The following is a 19,637-nucleotide window of genomic DNA, read 5'->3' as shown; positions in this document are numbered from 1 at the left end:
AATTAACTAGCTTAGAATTCTCATTAAAAAAACATATATAAAATGGTGCAAAATGACAATTGATTACATGTGCTTAAATTTCTCATGGATTAGTTGAGTCCCCTGGAATAAATTTAATACAATGGCCTAGAAATGGACAAGTACAATAACGAGAATATTTTTTTTTTTTAAAAATTATCTCATCAAAATAATTCAAATAATTATTTAAATAATAAAATATCTCAAATTCTATTTAAACGAAATAATGCCTACTTGTTTTTTCAATATCAATAAAACCGACTAATTTCACATTAATTTGTAATAATCTAATATCCTCATAAGTTTTTTTAAGGACTCAAGTGGGTTGAAGTGTTTTTTTTTTTAAATGTGATATTATTATAATTTATTTTTAATTTAATATATATATTTATCTAATTTAAAAAAAGAGACAAAATTTACTTATATGAAATATGAGAAAGGATTGAGTAGAGAATTTGAAGAAATTTGATTAAATGACCCTCATAATAGGGTAAATAAGTTGGGTGTCCAAAACATAATTTTAAATGCGTTGTTGACTACTTTATATTTTTTTTTACGAAATTGTCTCTGTCGTGAGAAACAACCGAATTCCATGTGAAAAGTCCACAATCGCGAGACGTACCCCGGTTACGAGAAGCAACCGACAATCGCGAGACGCAACTGGTCGCGAGACGCAATTCAATCGCGAGACGTAACCGACAATCCGGTTGTGGACTTTTCACATGGAATTCAGTTGCGTCTCGCAACAGGCGGTTGCTTTTCTCGACAGGGACAATTTCGTCAAAAAAATATGAAGTTCGCTAGTCACCAGCACACTTACTCCCTTTTTTAGTGTTATTTCGTCAAATTTCCCGAGAATTTGAGAGAGAATGACATGGATACAATCTGATTCACTGAAAAACTAACAAATTTTCTCTATATTCTCTACCCACCATTTATTTTTTCTCATTCTCTCAAAAACTTATCACTCCTCTTGATAATATTTACTATACTAAATCTTCAATCCGTCCTATGCGAACAACCATTAATTTGCTATTACAACAACTTGAATAATGAATGAATGAATTAGTTAGGCCGTCCAAATCCATTGTAATGGCGTGGTTTCCAAAAATAAACAAATTGAAAAAGATGAGAATTTGTTTGTATTCACACCAGCAAAAGTAGACCCCATCATACATCCATAATGGATGCATTAACATTCAAGCAAAATAAACTCAAATCTGTCGGCAGCAGCAGCTCACAGTTCTGCCCTTTTACTCGTGTTCTTCTAGAGAGAGAAAGTGAAATCTGAACCAGTTGGTGAGGAATATAATACAGAGTTACTCCAAGAAAGAAGAAGAAGAAGAATCAATGCGATATCCTTAGAGAGTGTGAGAGTCTTTGATTAGCTGTTTCAATGTTGGTCCAAGATAGTGTCGTCGTCCCTAAATCATCGTCCAAAGAAGACAAAAGAATTCTTCCAACCCTAGCTCTTCGTCACAATAGATTCTCCGAATCGAAAAGCCTAGATTTCTCCACATGGATATCAGACAATCTCTACAAAGTTGTAGCAATTGGACTCCTAATTGTCACCGTAGCCGCCGTTTTCTTCCTCCGAAACGTAGGCGATACAGCCGCCCTACTTTGTTTCCAGTCTCAATCTCAACAGCTAGAAAAGATTGAGTCTCCTCGAATCAATTGGAACTCAATCACTCCAATTCTCGATAAATCAAGCCCCTACGCAAACTTCCGATCTGAAAAGTGGATCGTCGTGTCAGTTTCAAATTACCCAACTGATTCGCTTCGGAATCTCGCCAAGATTAAAGGATGGCAGGTGTTAGCTATCGGAAACTCAAACACTCCTCCAGATTGGAATCTTAAAGGTACTATATATCTTTCACTAGAACAACAAGCTAATCTAGGGTTTAGAGTCATTGATTACTTGCCATACGATTCACATGTTAGAAAAACTATTGGATACTTGTTTGCGATCCAACATGGCGCTACTAAGATCTTTGATGCTGATGATCGTGGGAATGTAATTGATAATGATATTGGTAAACACTTTGATGTTGAATTAACTGGTGAAAGTGCTAGACAAGAGGTTATACTTCAATACAGTCATGAAAATGAAAACCGAACTGTTGTGAATCCGTATATTCATTTTGGCCAAAGATCTGTTTGGCCAAGAGGATTGCCATTAGAAAACGTAGGTGAAATTGGTCATGAGGAATACTATACTGAAGTCTTTGGTGGTAGACAATACATTCAACAGGGAATATCAAATGGTCTTCCTGATGTCGATTCTGTATTCTATTTCACTAGGAAATCTGGTCTGGAACCGTTTGATATTCGCTTTGACGATCGTGCCCCGAAATTGGCTTTGCCTCAAGGCATAATGGTACCCGTTAATTCCTTTAATACCCTTTATCAATCGTCTGCTTTCTTTGCATTGATGCTTCCTGTATCCGTTAGTAGCATGGCTTCGGATATTTTAAGGGGTTATTTTGCTCAAAGATTATTATGGGAAATTGGCGGTTTTGTTGTGGTTTATCCTCCGACAGTTCATAGACCGGATCGAGTCGAATCGTACCCATTTTCGGAAGAGAAAGATCTCCATGTGAATGTAGGTCGTCTGATTAAGTTTCTGATCGAATGGAGATCTAGGAAACATGGGTTACTTGAAAAAGTTCTTGAACTTAGTTATGCAATGGCGGAAGAAGGGTTTTGGGGAGAGAAAGATGTGAAATTTACGGCTGCTTGGATTCAGGATCTGTTGGCGGTTAATTATCAGCAGCCTAGGTTAATGGCGCTTGAGCTTGATAGGCCACGGGCTCAAATTGGTCATGGTGATAGGAAGAAGGATTTTGTTCCTCAGAAATTACCGTCTGTTCATTTGGGAGTTGAAGAGACGGGTACTGTGAATTATGAGATTGGGAATTTGATTCATTGGAGGAAGTATTTTGGGAATGTTGTAATTGTAATGTTTTGTAATGGGCCTGTGGAACGTACTGCTTTAGAGTGGAGATTGCTTTATGGTAGAATATTCAAGACTGTTGTCATCTTATCAGAGATGGAGAATGTCGATCTTGCTGTTGAACAAGGTCATTTGGATTATCTATACAAGTAAGTTTGTTGTGAATTGTCACTTTTTTTTGCTCTTTATTATGGTCATTTTGGTTTCTTTCCAAGCATTTGCCATTCAATTAGTAGATTAGTGTTCAAAAAATTACAATACTGAGCCTATTTTGAAAACGGGTATTTACAAATTTTTTTGCTTCATTAGATATGGAGATATTTTTTCTCAATCATGATCTTATTAATCTTTTAGATCATCTTTGTTTTGTTTGTCAAACATGACAAAAATTGATAAGGAAACATGCCATCCTTGTTTGATGTGGGTTATTTGAGACCATTATCCAATCAACAATCTACTAAGCAATCACATCATTCGAATCATCTAACAAAATATCAAAATACCTTCTTTTTTTTTAATATCCGTTATATACTTCTAACCTACATCAAACAAGGTTATTTGAAAATAACCACTTCATTATTCAAATAACTCTAGATCATACAAGGCACTATTCTTTCTAGAAGCAGGGACTTCATTTGAATATGGATTTAGATGAGATGACGTTTGAAACTGAAGTTAGTCACACACAATTACGGTTTATTATCGGATCAAGTGTTTCTAGGACCAGTACAACATTTCAGATCCTTACATTTTCCTAAACAAATCCTTTTGGACTAACCTTTTTGTCATAATTAATTTTAGAACTCCTCACACTTCAGTCTTTGCATCTCCCTCTCATGTTTATTCTTACAATCTTATATCTCTTTTCGATCCTGAATATCATTTCATTTCACGATTTCGCTTTCAATAACTTCACCGTGTTCTTAGCTTTTCCATCTATTGTCACTTTTAACTATTGAGTATCATTATAGTTAGTTACCTTTGTTACATTTCTCATAGTTAGATGTCCTAAATAGTTTTTATGTCAATTGCAGGAAAATTCCATCATTGTTTGGCAGGTTTACAAGTGCAGAAGGATTTCTATTCATACAAGATGATACAGTCCTTAATTACTGGAACTTAATGCAGGCAGACAAATCAAAACTTTGGATAACTGACAAGGTAACACACAAGAAGTCCAAAAGAAAAACATTTATGTTTCCGTTAAACACACAAAAAAATATTAACGAATAAACTTGATCGTTCGGTTAGGTATACAAGTCATGGACACGTGTGAAAACCAATGGCAACTCTGATTGGTTTGGGAAGCAAGCAGAAATGGTGAAGAAAGTCGTCGATATGATGCCAGCTCACTTGCAAGTTAATTACAAAGATGCCATGTCAAGCGAAGAAAGCCTCGAAATCTGCAGTTCAGAGGTTTTCTACATCCCCAGACATTTGGTATCAGATTTCAACGATCTGGTAGATCTTGTGGGTGATCTAGATATTCATCAGAAAGTGGCTATACCTCTTTTTTTCATGGCAATGGATTCGCCTCAAAATTTCGATCCCATTTTTAACCGTATGATATATAAGAAGAAAGCACCGAGCAACTCGACGAATTTTTACTCGGCTACTGTCCCTGCGGTTCACCCGTTAAAGGTATCGAGTGAGCAGGAATTTATCAAGCTGATTAGAATCATGGCTGCTGGTGATCCCCTACTTATGGAATTGATTTAGAGGATTAAAAGAATCAAGATATTATATGTATGTACCACTTCTCCTCCCTCCCTTTAACTGCTATATATATTTGACATTTTTGTTCTTCATTCTTATATGTCATTTCTTTTTTTTCTTACCATTCTTTGATAATGAAAAAAAGTTTATATGTTATGTGAGAACTGTTATTTTGTACATGTCTGTTCAGATTAATAGATTTCTGTAACTTTGCTCATTTATTTATTATTATTTTATGCATGATCTCTACAACTATTATTAAATGAGAATTTTTTTCAAATGTTAAAGTTGAATACAAATCTCCACCAAAAATTTGAACTAAATTACAATTTGGGGATAGAAGATCAAAGAGTTATTGAGTTTGCAATCAACATATCTTGGAAATTCGAAAAGAAAAAAAATATTAACGATCGATGCCTTCAATTTTGTCCTCGACCTCGGAATATAGCTGCCTTAACTTATCCACATTCTCTTCCGACGTATCCCAGTATCCGCGCCCATTGGCCTCCAAAAAAGTCTGAAGCAATTTCCTAAACGAATTAGGATTCGAGTTCATGAGTCTCTTAAGCATTTCCTCGTCTTTAATGAAAGTCGTGTTGGCCTCTTCATACACCCAATTGTCGACTTGTCCTGAAGTCGCACTCCACCCAACCGTGTTCGTTAGCCTCTTCTCGATTTCACGAACGCCTTCATACCCCGAAGACAACATCCCTTCGTACCACTTTGGATTCAACAGTTTAGTCCTCGCATCTAATCGCATTGTCTCTGAAAGTGTCCGAACCTAAGGATATTACACAGTTAAAATCGACAGTTATTTCAGTTGATAGCCTTTATTTTTCATTATATTATGTATTTTTACCCAAATAACCCAAGATGGGATCTAGGCCAAAGATTTTACTTACTTGTGCATTGGCTGTGGTTGTGTCGGCAATGTATGCGCTCGGTTTCTTCCCGTCCTTTCTCAAGTTCTGGACGAGGTTAGTCGGGTCGGAGTCGAAGTAATGACTAACATCAGTGAGCGAGATTTCCGAAGAGTCAAGATTTTGGAAAGTTGCATCCGCCGTGCTAAGAGCCATTTCGAAGACCTGTCGTTTCTCCATCATGCCCGCCCCGGGAGCGTCGCTGTCGAACGCAAACGACTTTCGGCTCAAGTACATGTCCTGCAACTGCTTCTCGTCGTTCCACGTCGAGTTCTCGACAGCAAGATTAACGTTGGAAGAGTACGATCCCGACGCGTTTGAAAATACTCTCGTCGCCGCCTCTCTAACGCCGACGCCTAGCGTTTGCGCCTGTTCCAACGCATGTTTCCTCACGTAGTTTTGCTCTACCGGCTCGTCTAGTTCCGCTACCATCTTGATCGCTCGATCAAGTAGGTTCATCTACACAAACATCGCCAACACAAATATTTTTAATTTCACAAGCGATTTTTCGTCTTCAAAAAAAGAAAAAAAAAAGAAAAAGAAATACCTGGTTGATGAAGAGGTCTCGGAAGACACCAGAACAATTAACGACAACGTCAATTCTAGGTCTTCCGAGTTCCTCGAGGCTAACCGGCTCGACACGGTTAACACGTCCAAACGCATCAGAAACTGGCATTACACCAATCATCCATAGAACCTGAGCCAAAGACTCGCCATAAGTCTTGATATTATCAGTTCCCCACAAAACAAGCGCGACGGTTTCAGGATAATTGCCGCCATTATCGACCTTCTGCCTCTCTATCAACCTATCGACGACAACCTTAGCACTCTGCATCGCCGCAGTCGTGGGAATTGATTGAGGGTCGAGCGCATGAATGTTCTTCCCCGTCGGTAAAACCTTAGGGTTTCTAATCGGATCTCCACCAGGACCAGGCTCAACATATTTCCCTTCCAACGCTTGTTTCAAACTCCCCAATTCATTATCAGCCACAACTAACTTCAAACAATCGCTCAAAAACGCGAATATAACCCTAAGTTTCTCACGATCGGCTCTGGAAAATTTCGTATCTGATAAATACTCCACCCATGGCTCGCTGATGCTGAATCCGAAAACCGATGAGAGTTTATCGGAAACATCAACGACTTGACCGTTTTTGTTCGTCGATTTCTTCACGAACGCGGAAATCGCACCTCTGGAAGTCTCTGTAATCTGCCGGAGAAGCTCAACGTCTTTCAAAACGCCATTGTTACTCCCTCGGTAAACATCTTCAATATCTCTCCCAACCGTATCCGCTAATATCGACGGTAATGACGAAATCCCTTCCTCCGGACGATCCAGAGCGGCGATGTTCACAAGAGTCGCGATCGCTTCCAAAGCGGTTGGAGGTTCTCCGATGATATGAAGTCCGCAAGGTAATAACCTAGATTCGATTTCCATTATCTTTGAATAAACCTTACCAACCACGAGATCTCGTTCTTTAGCAGAAATTTCATCGCCTTCTTCAGGTAAATCCACATCCTTATCGAGATTACATTGTTTCGCCGTGCTTATAATCGAACTCACGATCTGCTGTCCTCGGCCAGTGTCTTTCAACGATTGGTAAGACGAAATCAATTCGCCTAATTGCTTAAGTCCTTTGTATAAACCTGCATTTTCAGCCGGTGGAGTTAAGTAACTAATCGTATTAGCATAGCTCCGACGTTTCGCTACGGTGGCTTCCGACGGATTATTCGCCGCGTAATAGTAAATATTCGGTATGTTACCGATTAAACTATCTGGATAACACACATCGCTCATACCGACTTGCTTTCCCGGCATGAATTCCAATGAACCGTGTGTACCGAAATGAAGAACAGCGTCGGCTTTGAAAATCTTCTCCACAAAAGAGTAATACGCAGCAAAACCGTGATGTGGGCTAGCTGATTTCGAAAACAGAAGCCTCATTGGATCGCCTTCGTAACCGAATGTAGGTTGAACACCAATGAATATGTTTCCATATTGTTTGCCGTAAACCAATAAGTTTTCTCCATCTGAGTTTAAGTTTCCAGGTGGTTTCCCCCAGTTTTCCTCGAGGAGATTTGAATAAGTTGTTAAGGTTTGGTATTCTCGAACTCCCATTTTGTATGCAACGTTTAGATTGGGGCTGCTGAATTGCGCTTCCTTGTCGTGGATGATTTCTTCGATCAATGCTTCAGATGAATCAGGGAGACCGTCTACATTGTAACCGTCTCTTTTGAGTTCTTTAAGAACAGAGTAAATCGAGGAGAACACATTCAGGTATGCTGCTGTGCCTACATTTCCTTTGTCGGGTGGAAAGCTGAATACAGTTATAGCTAGCCTTTTACCTGTCTGCATTGATTCAAATTCATGATTATCGAAGATACCCACTTCAAATTAAAGCGTTCTTAGATGGAATCGAATCAAAATACCTTAGATTTCCTCTTCAATTCAGCCCATTTGATTGCCCTTGTACAAAGCTGTTCCACTCTTTTGTGAAGTGCATGTGATTTCCCTGCAAGAACATCATTCATCATTCATAATTCATCATTCTATATACTATGTAAATGTATTGATTGATTATTAACACTTACCTGTTCTAGGATCACGACCGGCGAAAACAATAGGTTCCATTCCACCATCCAATTCAGGAAGAGCAACTTGTAAAGCGACTTGAATTGGGTGAAGACCCAAAGTACTATTCAACCACTCTTCTGTTGTTTGAAACACCAAAGGTAAAGCAACAATATAAGGAACATCAAGTTTCATCAAAGCTTCAATCGCCTTAGGATGATCCTGCCTCGCCGGACCACCCACCAGAGCAAAACCCGTCAACGAAACAACCGAATTCACAAACGGTTTCTTCGTGATAGGATCAACAAAATAACGGTCAACAGGACCCGAAAAATCAAGACCACCAGCAAAAATAGGAATCACCTTCGCACCTCTAGCTTCCAATTCCATAATCACAGCCACATAATGACCCTCGTCGCCAGTAACAATATGACTCCTCTGAAGAACAAGACCGATGATCGGAGCATCACGACGTTTTAGTTTCTCACTGGCGTCTCTTCTAGTCCCGTACCAATTCAAATACTCTTTCACATCATCATACATGGTTGGAGCCAATGGATGCCAAATTCCAGTGTCTAAGTACAAAACCGGATCGGAATAATCGATTTTCGTTGATTTCAGTGCAGGTACGTAAGACCCAGAAATCATTTTCAAGAAATTGATTAGATTATCCGGCGACCCACCAAGCCAGAACTGTAAACTGAGGATGTAAAGCCTTGCGTCTTGAGCTTTATCACTTGGTAAGTATTTTAAAACCTTAGGCAATGTTCTAACAAGTTTAAGCATACTATCAGCAAAAGCAGCTGATTGTTTCTTCTTCTTGAAAAGTTGAAAAAAAGGACTTTTTGATTGTCCCAATTGAGACATACTAAAAGATCCTAATTTATTAAGTCTCATTACCTCAGGCATTGAAGGGAAAACAAGAACTGCATCAAGCCTATCCCTTTCTTTCTCTACAGCGGTTTTGATCTTGACAGCTAACTCTTCAACGAAAATCAAAGACCCAATGAATACATTTGCATCTTCTAGGTCTTGACAGAAGGTTTTGTAAGTGTTTTCGTCTCTAAGTTCTTCAACAAGGTAACCCACGACTTCGAATTGAGCAAAGGTTTCGTCTTTGTTGAGTGTTTGGACGGCGGCTGTTAGTGAAGATTGGTATTGAGCTTCTAGAACGACGTAGACGATTTTAACAGTTGGGATACCTTGGATTTTTTGGGGGACTATTCGCCTTACTTCTTGAGTTGTTTGAGTGAAGAGACCGTTGCCGACGACGGCGCAGTTTACTTTGAAGTTGTTGGATTGGTTGGGTTTCTTGGGTAGGAATGAGTTAAGAAAGTTGTGTTTTTGGGAAATTGATGAAATTTGGTCTGGTTTGGTTATGGGTATTGTGGATGGCGATGAAACTAAAGAAGCCATTTTTTTTTTCTAAGGGGCGGAGAAAGAGAGATTGAAGATTATGGACAATGTGATCTCTCTTTCTCTCTCTCTCTCTCTGACAGAGAGTATCAGTGATTCTGGTTTCTTCTTCTTCCTCGTATGGAAAAAGGAGAGGAGATTAATGTTGTGTTTATACTTGGGTCGGTCTGGAGTGAAGTTCTTCATTAATGGTGTGGTCATTGAACGCGTGTCAATTCAAGAATATCACAACCAATGGTCCACTGGCGAAGGTTTTGTGAGGTCGAGAGTGTAGAATATGCAATTCAGAAAGAGTGAGTCTTTTTGGGTGGGGGTATCGGGAAATCTCCATGGATGGAATGTGATGAAGTTTACTGGGCTGTGATTGGTCGGATTGGATTTCCAAAAGGGACGAAATGACAGGAGTGGGGTCAGTGTGTGGACTGTGATCCGTTGATGATGATGATGAAGAAGAATAGAGAAACAAACCCGGATATCTAATTTTGCATGAAAAAACTCAATTTTATATGAGTTTGTGACTCTCAATCAAAACAATGGGATATTTTCTTTGTTTTTCACCCTATTCCCATCTATGTTTTGTGTTTTTATTTGTAAGTTTGAAATTTTTATCTAACTTATAAATGTAAACCTTGTTTTTATAGTAACGGGAACTTGTATTGCATCTAAAGAAAATATTGTCAATTTTGTTTCTCAATCTTTTGGATGGATCACTTTTCATTGTCATATTTTTTCATACGATAGGTTTATAAAAAAAAAATATATTATGATAAGTCGTTATTGTATGTGTTATGAGAATGTTGAATCGACAACTCATTACTTGTATATTGTCGATGGATGACTAGTATCTTGCGTTTTTTTTTGAAGTATTACTTGAATTCACTAAGTAATGCCCGAGTTAAATGTTGAAAAGTTTGGATTGATGCGACAATATATGACAAATTTACATATTTGAATTATTATCTCAATTATTTTTTGTTGAACTATCTTATAGAGAATTTAACCTCATTCATAATGATATCATTATGATATTAGTTCTGAAAAGATGACGTAATTGATTTAAGAGTTCACATTTTTTCTTGAGAACCTACAGGTTTGATAACCTTTTAAGTAATGTCATTGTATTATATTTTTTTTTCTTATGTAAAGTTTTTTTATTGTGCTTAAATAATTTTATTATTTTTAATATATATATATATCTTATAAAAAAATAAAATTAAAAGGCATTTACACATTATGATTTACTCTAAAGATTCTAACAAGTCCTTCCTAATAGAGTTGTAATTGAAATACATGTCTCATATGAACTATTATTGAATGTTTATTGTACATGTAAATATCAGTATATTTGTGTTCAACATGTACCTTTTTATTTATTTCAGAAAAACAAAATAGTGGCGTTGTTATAATTACTTTAAATTTGTTGTAGAGAAATTGTTATGATATTAATCTTAAAATTTATCTTGATGGTGAATCTTATAAATAAATTGAATTATTTTAACATTATTTTTTTAGTATTTGTATAAATATAAATATAAATGCTGTATAAACAAGTTATTTTTATAATATTACAAATAAAAAACAATATAATTGAATTAACTAAACAATTTTTCTTTCAAAACACATCAAAATTGCATTTATAAATAATGGTAATAAGTATCAAATAGTAATATATTATTTAAACTGCACAACAAGCTCTTGTAGCTCAGTTGGTTAGAGCACCCGTTTAGTAAGCGGGAGGTCTTGAGTTCGACTCTCAACAAGAGCATATTTTTTATTTCTTTTTTTTTTTAAATGTTTGTTTTTGTTCAATATCAATAATACACATAGTTGTGGTAATAATTTTTGTTTTTTGTAAATGTTTGTTTTTGTTCAATATCAATAATACACATAGTTGTGGTAATAATAGTTCCTTCAATATAGAACTTAATATCTAATATGTCAAGAGCATGTTTTTATTAGTTGTATATGTTACTTTTTGTTCAATATCAATAATACATATAGTTGTAGTAATAATAGTTCCTTCAATACAGAGCTTAATATAATAATATGTCAACAAGAGCATGTTTTTATTAGTTGTAGTAATTATAGTACCTTGGAATAAATAATCATGTTTGTTAAAGATCATAATATTTTAAAAGAAACTGATTATGATCAATAACATAATATATTATGAGTAAAACATCTCTATATTTAACAAATGAATTAAACAAAAAAAACTTATAAAATTTTGAATACCTAATTAAAAAAACAAAATTTAGACCTTTCCCAATAAGATTGTAACAAAATAGGGTTTGCGGAAAAGGCAAACAATATTTCTTGCATTAATACAATAATTCAAAATGAACAACACTTCATTGAATCTTCCATGGTATTTTTTGTAAATTTGAACTCCAACTCAATTCATTGCATCGTAGTCATCTAGCTTGTCGTTGTAAGCGAGAACCTTCCTCTTGATCTTCGACGAATCCACCCAGGTTATGAAATCTTCCATGTTTCTTGTCACTAAAAACGCTGGATCAGTAATAGTGTCGGGCCCCACTCTGACGTGTCCCTGCTCGATATAGGTAACCGCTTCTTTTAGATGTTCCGCAAATTTCAGCCTCACCATAGCAGTCGAGAGTCTTCGCCTATATATCATAACAAATGTGCTTTCAAATCAACATATACTATACAATTGTAGTTAAGACTGTTTTTTTCCATCAGATTTCAATACTAATAACATGCGAAATCTAAGAAAATACAACTTACCGACAGAATGAAGACACTGATAAACGTTCGCATAAAGCCAAGCTCTTTCTCGATGGGATAACACCCATACCATACCTACATCAAGATAAGATTGGAAAAAATAGAAGTTTTCAAATGAGGCCAATGCTACAAGGAATCTTCACAATTCAAATCTATTAAGTTCATAAAACAATGGGTTATATATATTCAAATTAATGGTTTTCAAAATCTAATTGTAATAATTTCTAGACAACAAAATTTCAGGATTAAAGAAACCGTTCTTACAGCTTTTCTAAGAGAGAATCTGTCATCTCAATTCTGAAAGGGTCTTTTGGATCAACCTGCTTCAACATATTGACCATCTTCTGCACGTTTCTACACAAACTTGAATACCTGTTGATAACCTAGAAATAAAAAACCAAGATCCAAATACAAACTGTTTGCAAACAAACCCAAATGCTAAAAATATTCAGCGATTTACATACTTCTTATAATCATCTCGACCAACAACATGGTATCGCTGCATCACATTAGCTTCTCTATGCCCACCTTCTCTTTTCCATTCCAAAAAGTTCACCTTTTTCAACAGTTTCTTCTCATGAAACTTTAGCTTCCTCATCCTTTAGGACCTTTACACAGGTTTATGTTAGGTTATTGTCATATCATAATTTGTAAACAGTGTATAGAAATCATAATCATAAATTTGACTAACTTCAAGATCGATCCAGATTGAAATAGTTCAAATTAGTAGATGATCTAATACATACAATTTAGTTATTAAACAAACATTATAGAGTTAGTTGGCATATCAATTCTTAAATAATGTGTTGTGGGACATCATGTGTCGGGACACATTTGATCTTATTTTCTTTAGTTGTGTTCTATTACTATTTTACCATTGTTAGAGACCAATTTCATTACGGGTATGATGATATTTGTACTAAAGTACTCTCTAGTTTATCTCTAATTACAAGATCGGCATTCTTTTCTATCGCTCTTTGTCTATCTATTTCGATCCCTTATCTTCTCTTCTCCCTCAATATTGCCTATCTTCTTTCTATCTAGTTACGATTATAAGTTATATTCTTATCGGGTTACAACATAATGTGCAGAAGCCAATAAGCCATAATCATAATCTGAATGTATATCATGTTTAGCTAACTTTAATCTCCAAGTTAAAACTGTTCATGGAAATAACAATGAGGAAAATTGATCAATACATTGAGTACAACAGAAACTGGAGTAAATATCTAGTATGATTCAGCTTATTCTTGAACTTATTCGAATCGAGAACAAACAATGAGTGTGTTTATACTCTGAATCGCTCATTTATTCGGGATAGCATATTAGATCAAACTATTATAGCAACTTATTAAGCAATTAGGAGTGATTCTCTATATAATCAGAATCAAACTATCAAACTAGTTCATAGAAAGCAAAACAGTTGCGGAGTAAAGATTATAAATTTATAGTGCAGACCTTCGAGTTTAGCTTTGCGGTTATATGGCGATTGGACGAGAGTTACTCCGGCGACTGCGACGGCGACTGAGATTTTACGGCGCCGATTAGGTCGTGAATTGGAAAAGTTATGGTGGATTTGTGGAAGGGAAAGAAATCATATGGATTGAAATGTAATTTTGATATCTGAAAGAGGGAAGTTGGGCTGTAATGGGCCAATTGAAGCCAGTTTAATCATAATAATAGCCCGTTTACAAAGAATTGAGAACAAACATTTGAATTTTTATTGAAAAATAATAATAATAATAATAATGTTAATAATTAAGGACAAGACACTCTATAAAATTGAAATAGTAATTAATCAAAAAGATGAAAGTCTGATTTATTTTTATTTTTATTTTGATAAGTAATATGATCCTACTTTAATTTACATACATTTTTAATAAAAATTGAACCATAAATCTTGAGCTATGATATAAAAATAAAAACAAATTAATAGTTAACTCAATTTCAAACTTCTTATTTCATACCTTACAATTTAAATATTTTTATTTTTAAAATTATACAAAAACGACCATAATAGTTTTAAACGATGTTAATTTAATAACGGTTTCAAACGCGATTAATTTATTATCTACGTAACACTTATAAATAAATATATAAAATATTAATATCACTAATTTAATTTCCGAATTTCAACAAATTGATAGTTTGGACTAACGAATTTTTAGAGAATCAGACATTCAAAATAACCAATTCAGTAAAATTCGAAAGTTAAATTTGTGACATGGGTCTTTAATTTTTTTATTAAAAATGTCGTGTAGTTAATAAGTTAAGGAAGTTTAAATTTTAAGAATAAGAAGTCCCAAATTTTAGAATTTAAAAGAAGAGCTTTAAAATCTCATATGACTCTCATTTTGACAATTTCATTACTTTTTTTTTATCACTTAAATTATATTAGTTCATTATAATTGGTTTAATTTAATTTTAGTAGAAAATAACTTTTCTTTTTAAGAAATAGTATAATAATAATAACCTGGTGTGATTAACATGGAAGGTAGTGTTTGTTTCTTATAATAAAAATAATTAATAATATAAAAAGGAAAATTAGTATGAATAGTTTAGTATATATTGGATATTTTGATGGGAAAATTAAATAAGATTTATTTTTAATTTGTTCAAATATCTCAAGATGAGACAAGGCCTTAATTTCACAATTGTATTGATAGAGAAAGAAATGGGCAAGTCACAGCTGGCGCACATGGTGAGGCGGCTTATTAATTATTATTATTTATAAGTATTATAATAATATTTATTATTATTATATAAGTTTTTATATCACAAGAATGATTTTAGTCATATAGATGCGAAATTATTCCATTTAGATTATAGAAAGAGCATCCAACGACACAAGTCTTCCAAAGGGACCCACCCCATTCGTGTCCCAGAGAAATCTGAGGGCTAATATACTGCCACGTAAGCTTTAATCCAAAGGCTATAAGATGACTTGGTGTATGTCAAACCAACGGACATGCGTGGTGGGGTCAATCCTAGTTGTCGTCCATATTGAGTCAACCAACCGAGTTAAGCTGAGTTTTCAAATATATATATTGGAAATAGCATTATCTAATATTACAATTACTTTAATTTAAGATTTAAATAATATTACTTTAATTTAAGATTTAAAGTGTTTTTAAGATAAAATTCGAATCCGTAACATTTTGTCTTTTATTATTCATTCGTGTCATATAAATTACATTTTTTTTTTATGAATTTTGTTTTAGTTCGAATTAGAATGGGAATTTGTCGGTTGTATGGTTAATTAGAATTGTGAATTTGTGGTACAACAAACGTGCTATATTATGTGGACCACTAGAATGTGGTGTATTGTCTTTTTGATCATATGACAATGAATGAATAAATGATATAATTTCTAAGGGAGATAAATGGGATCCGATTCGGAGGACCCTAGCTAGTTAGCTATAAAGTTGATTTTATTTTCATTTATCACAAAAGTGGTATATATATATATATAATATAATAGAGTGACTTATTTTATTAGTGATATATGTAATATATTATAAGATAAATCTTATGGGATTTAGGGATAGAGAAGTTAAAATAGAGATTTTATTTAAGATTGTTGATCATTCATAAATTTTAATTGTAATAATTTATTTTAAGAGAATATTTAAGAGAATATTAGTGATATAATAATGTTATATATATATATATATAATTTAATATAAAATTAATCTAAAAAATAATAATAAAATCAATTACATAAACTTATTTGTTTGAATAACTAATCCTTTTTTTTAATTTATAAATAATTCATTTTATTTTTGTAAAATGGGTATAAAATTTATGAATGATCATAAAATCATATATTTAAATTAAATTGTGAAAAGTTTAACTAATTTCAACCATAATAGTTGGACTTCTTTCCCACACCTTACAAATTTAATTAAGGATAAACTTGATATTATAAATGTCTTGCTAGGGAGTATATATAATTATTTTAGTTTTGTATGAAAATACTTAAAGATGAAGTGAAGTGTTATAAAGGATTAACATATATAATTAAAGTATATCATGCAATATATGATATTAGAATAAAATATTTGATAAATAAATAAATTTATAATTTTGTTTTCTTTCCATGCATGGAATATCATTAACATCATTTACAAATTTACAGTTATGTCATATATTACCCAAAAATTAATTAGTCACATGATAAAACTTTTATAGTATTTTTCTTAATTTTTCTTTGACTAAATATAATTTTAATACAAAATTTAATTATATTTTTTCAATTATATAGATCATTATATCATATTCCAATTTTGAGAGAGACCCATATATAGCATTTTTGTATCGACTGGATGGAGAGACATCGAAGAGTCTAGAATACTACTTCATTTGCCTACTCATTTTACTTTCTCTTTGTTTTGAAATTACGATAAACTAATAAATATGAATGTCACATCTAATACCATATTTAAATAATCATATCATCGTGAAAAACTAAAATAATAAATGACACTATCTAGTTAACAAGGAACGAACAAAAACATATATAATAATAACGAAAAAATTGAAATAAAAACCTTTAACAATTTGTAATACTTTTAATAGGAAATTTGATTGAAAATAAATAGTAATTACAATTATTTAATATTGTACATGAAGTTGGATTTCCTGATGTCACTAAGAACTAGGGTGTCAAGACTAATATTTGTGGTGATGAAGAGGGTCACGAGATATAGGGCGAGTTCGATCATCAAATAACTATTTAGTCACTTGAGGATCTTATATATAGTAGAATACTCTGATAAAGAGGATGATGAGCAAAGACGAGAAGCGATCTCGGTGGGTGAGAATGAAGTTTGTCTTGGTGATTATAAACTTAGAGATGTGAATGCGGAGTTAGAGGTATAAATTGCACGGATGACCATGAAATTCGATAGTATTCAGATGTCTTACAATTCAAAACGCATCTGAGAAACATTGAAGATCATATAAAACGAATTGAAAAATAAGTCAAAAAAAACTTACTTTGAAAGAGAGGCTTACAAACTTCGCAATGACGTTAACTATACTTGAAAATTAGCGGAAGACAACCTAAAAAAAGATGACGCATAATTTCCTAACTCCCGGAAGTTCTAATATTCCGGATTGAACGGGTTTTGAGACAAATATTTTAAATCTTCATTGAATTTGATTTTTTTTTTTTTCATTTATACTAAAAAATTATGTCATAACTTCAATGGATCCATTTTTGGATGGACATTAAATATTTCTTTTGCAATATTTGAAAAAACATTGGACTAATAAATTTGTTTCACCTTTTAAAAATTGTTTTTTCCCATAAATTTAGAAATAATTGAAATCTAATGATCAACCCTTGTTACTTTTTTTGGCTAATTAATTAACACTAATTCTTGTTAATTAATTAGTAATTGGTACTTAGGATATACTATATATGATCAAGTGATGAAGAAGGTGGTATTGCTGGATCAAGTTAAAAAGCAATAAAGCAAAACTCTTTCATTTGCGTGAAGTTATATAGGAAACAACAAAAGTAAGTAATTATAAATAAATAAATAAATAAAGATAAAGAAATAAACCAAAAAGATCCTCCTTTTAATGCAGGAAACGCGGTTTAATCAATGCTTCACATTCTCTCCATGACCTAGTTTAGATCTCTATCTTTTCTTTCTTTTTTTCTATCTTATAAATTGTTATTTAATTACTAACTCAATAAAATAACTTAAATCAGAAGACTATTTGACAAAAAGATCGTAACGTTGGTTCTATTCTCAACTTCCTATGTTTAAGAGGATTAAAAAAAACAAAAAAACGTTATTTATGCCGCCTTTTACTGCGTTTGTATATAGAGATGTAAAATTAGTTATTAATATAGTCCTCTTTAATCGAAGAACAAATAGACTTTAACTTTTTCATCTTTAATAAATTTATGCATTGGAACAGAGTTCATCAATTTATCTATTCATATTAAGTTCAAATTATATTTATTTAATCGATTAATCAAAACTATTATTTTGATTGATAACGATTAGATTGAGTATAATAATTGAATAATCAAATTTAACCATTTTTTTTTAAATATCACTTAATTTTAACTTTTGTTTATTATTAAATGTCTATAATAATATTTTATATGTACATTAATAATTTTGAATTTATTTTATTTACTTTTGTTTAAAATGTTTCTAATTTGTTATTGCAATTAATGAAGAATGTTTTTAAATTAAATCTTTAATTGACTAATTAAACAGAAATTTGATAGTTAAAAAACATGGTTGTAAATACATTTAGTAAAAATAAGATTTAAAATTCTATTTTGTTTGTATTAATTTGGATATTAATTTAATCACAATTTAATAAAATCTAAAAACAGTAATATCGGAAATAGCTAATCCAAATTAGTATTTCAAATTCGGTTTAAATTTTAGATTTATCCGTTAAATGATTTGAAAACTAGTGTAAGAGTGATTTCCATATTATGACAATTTCTTAGACTGGACACTCAATACAATAAGCTTTTCCAATATAATCTAAGAATACATTATATAATTAAGCTTGATCTAATAATTTAAATTATGTACGTATCCATGATAAAAAAAAAAATCATTCTTCAAGGGTTCAAAAGACAATAAGATATTGTGATATTAAAAAGATGAAGACAATATTAAGTAAATTATTCCAACAAAATTAATCGTCATTCAAAGTAATTGTTATTATTCAAAGAGTTTCACGAAAAATAACTTAATTAATAACTCTTAGGTTATTTATCAAAATAAAATTAAAATACCTATTAGGTTTAATTTTATTTGCATAAGTTGATTAAGTGTTTTTAAATTATAATTAATATTTTAATATATTGAGTTATTTTAATACTTTATGAATATTTCTTACAACTTTCTTGAATTATATATAATCAAATATTAGTTAACTAATCTGTCACATTAAAATACCTTTAGTTGTGTTATTATTGATTGAAGACTTATTTTTTCTTTTTGCTATAAGAAGTTATATGAAAGAACTTCCTCAATAATTTAGAAAATCTGAGAGAAAATCTTTTCATTTTGTTTCTTTGTGCAAAAAATAAGGTATGCTCATAAATGAGTACATACTCCTTGTCCTTCTATACATCATTTCCATGTGACAAATTAACAAATCTTGTCTAGACAAGATATCAAAATATTATAAAAAAAATTAAACAAATTAACAAACTAAATATTACAAAATTTGAAATCTTAATCATTTTAAAAATAAATTTATGATAACTTGAAAGAAAAACTCATATAAGGTTTATAACAAGTGA

At 32.5% G+C, this 19,637-nt stretch overlaps 3 protein-coding genes and 1 non-coding gene across 5 annotated transcripts; 2 read left to right on the top strand and 2 right to left on the bottom strand.

The window, feature by feature from the left end:
• Positions 1-1,243: 1,243 nt before the first annotated feature.
• Positions 1,244-4,905, top strand: LOC124911592 (probable glycosyltransferase STELLO1). Its single transcript, XM_047452094.1, has 3 exons — positions 1,244-3,123; positions 4,009-4,135; positions 4,226-4,905. The coding sequence occupies exons 1-3, from the start codon at positions 1,415-1,417 to the stop codon at positions 4,691-4,693; spliced, it is 2,304 nt and encodes a 767-aa protein (XP_047308050.1). The 5' UTR covers positions 1,244-1,414; the 3' UTR covers positions 4,694-4,905.
• Positions 4,906-4,991: 86 nt separating this feature from the next.
• LOC124911591 (magnesium-chelatase subunit ChlH, chloroplastic-like) lies at positions 4,992-9,738 on the bottom strand. Its single transcript, XM_047452093.1, has 5 exons — positions 8,203-9,738; positions 8,041-8,123; positions 6,158-7,960; positions 5,593-6,069; positions 4,992-5,471 (listed from the first exon to the last, which is right to left on the bottom strand). Exons 1-5 carry the CDS (start codon positions 9,596-9,598, stop codon positions 5,094-5,096), a joined length of 4,137 nt encoding a protein of 1,378 aa, XP_047308049.1. The 5' UTR covers positions 9,599-9,738; the 3' UTR covers positions 4,992-5,093.
• Positions 9,739-11,289: 1,551 nt separating this feature from the next.
• Positions 11,290-11,363, top strand: TRNAT-AGU. Its single transcript has one exon. It is a non-coding gene; the product is annotated as a tRNA-Thr (tRNA).
• Positions 11,364-11,765: 402 nt separating this feature from the next.
• LOC124912064 (U3 small nucleolar ribonucleoprotein protein IMP3) lies at positions 11,766-13,936 on the bottom strand. 2 transcript variants are annotated; one of them, XM_047452620.1, is made up of 5 exons: positions 13,805-13,936; positions 12,811-12,945; positions 12,611-12,718; positions 12,347-12,421; positions 11,766-12,225 (listed from the first exon to the last, which is right to left on the bottom strand). In XM_047452620.1, the coding sequence occupies exons 2-5, from the start codon at positions 12,942-12,944 to the stop codon at positions 11,994-11,996; spliced, it is 549 nt and encodes a 182-aa protein (XP_047308576.1). In that variant the 5' UTR covers position 12,945; positions 13,805-13,936; the 3' UTR covers positions 11,766-11,993. The 2 variants fall into 2 exon arrangements, with proteins under 2 accessions (XP_047308576.1, XP_047308577.1); XM_047452621.1 differs by having other exon boundaries at positions 12,811-12,954; positions 13,805-13,920.
• Between the last annotated feature and the right edge of the window lie 5,701 nt (positions 13,937-19,637).

The sequence above is a fragment of the Impatiens glandulifera genome, chromosome 8 (genome assembly GCF_907164915.1).
Source record: "Impatiens glandulifera chromosome 8, dImpGla2.1, whole genome shotgun sequence".
In the NCBI taxonomy this organism is placed as follows: domain Eukaryota; kingdom Viridiplantae; phylum Streptophyta; class Magnoliopsida; order Ericales; family Balsaminaceae; genus Impatiens; species Impatiens glandulifera.
Note: the sequence above shows the minus strand (reverse complement) of the source record. Positions and strands in the feature narration are given on the sequence as shown.

Coding starts and splice junctions, on each gene's coding strand:
- LOC124911592 (XM_047452094.1), top strand. CDS start 1,415: ATGTTGGTCCAAGATAGTGTCGTCGTCCCTAAATCATCGTCCAAAGAA. Junction 3,124..4,008: donor CATTTGGATTATCTATACAA/GTAAGTTTGTTG, acceptor TGTCAATTGCAG/GAAAATTCCATCATTGTTTG. Junction 4,136..4,225: donor AACTTTGGATAACTGACAAG/GTAACACACAAG, acceptor TCGTTCGGTTAG/GTATACAAGTCATGGACACG.
- LOC124912064 (XM_047452620.1), bottom strand. CDS start 12,944: ATGAGGAAGCTAAAGTTTCATGAGAAGAAACTGTTGAAAAAGGTGAAC. Junction 12,719..12,810: donor GGTCGAGATGATTATAAGAA/GTATGTAAATCG, acceptor GGTTATCAACAG/GTATTCAAGTTTGTGTAGAA. Junction 12,226..12,346: donor TCAGTGTCTTCATTCTGTCG/GTAAGTTGTATT, acceptor TATGATATATAG/GCGAAGACTCTCGACTGCTA.
- LOC124911591 (XM_047452093.1), bottom strand. CDS start 9,598: ATGGCTTCTTTAGTTTCATCGCCATCCACAATACCCATAACCAAACCA. Junction 6,070..6,157: donor GAGACCTCTTCATCAACCAG/GTATTTCTTTTT, acceptor ATGTTTGTGTAG/ATGAACCTACTTGATCGAGC. Junction 5,472..5,592: donor CAACCACAGCCAATGCACAA/GTAAGTAAAATC, acceptor TAATATCCTTAG/GTTCGGACACTTTCAGAGAC.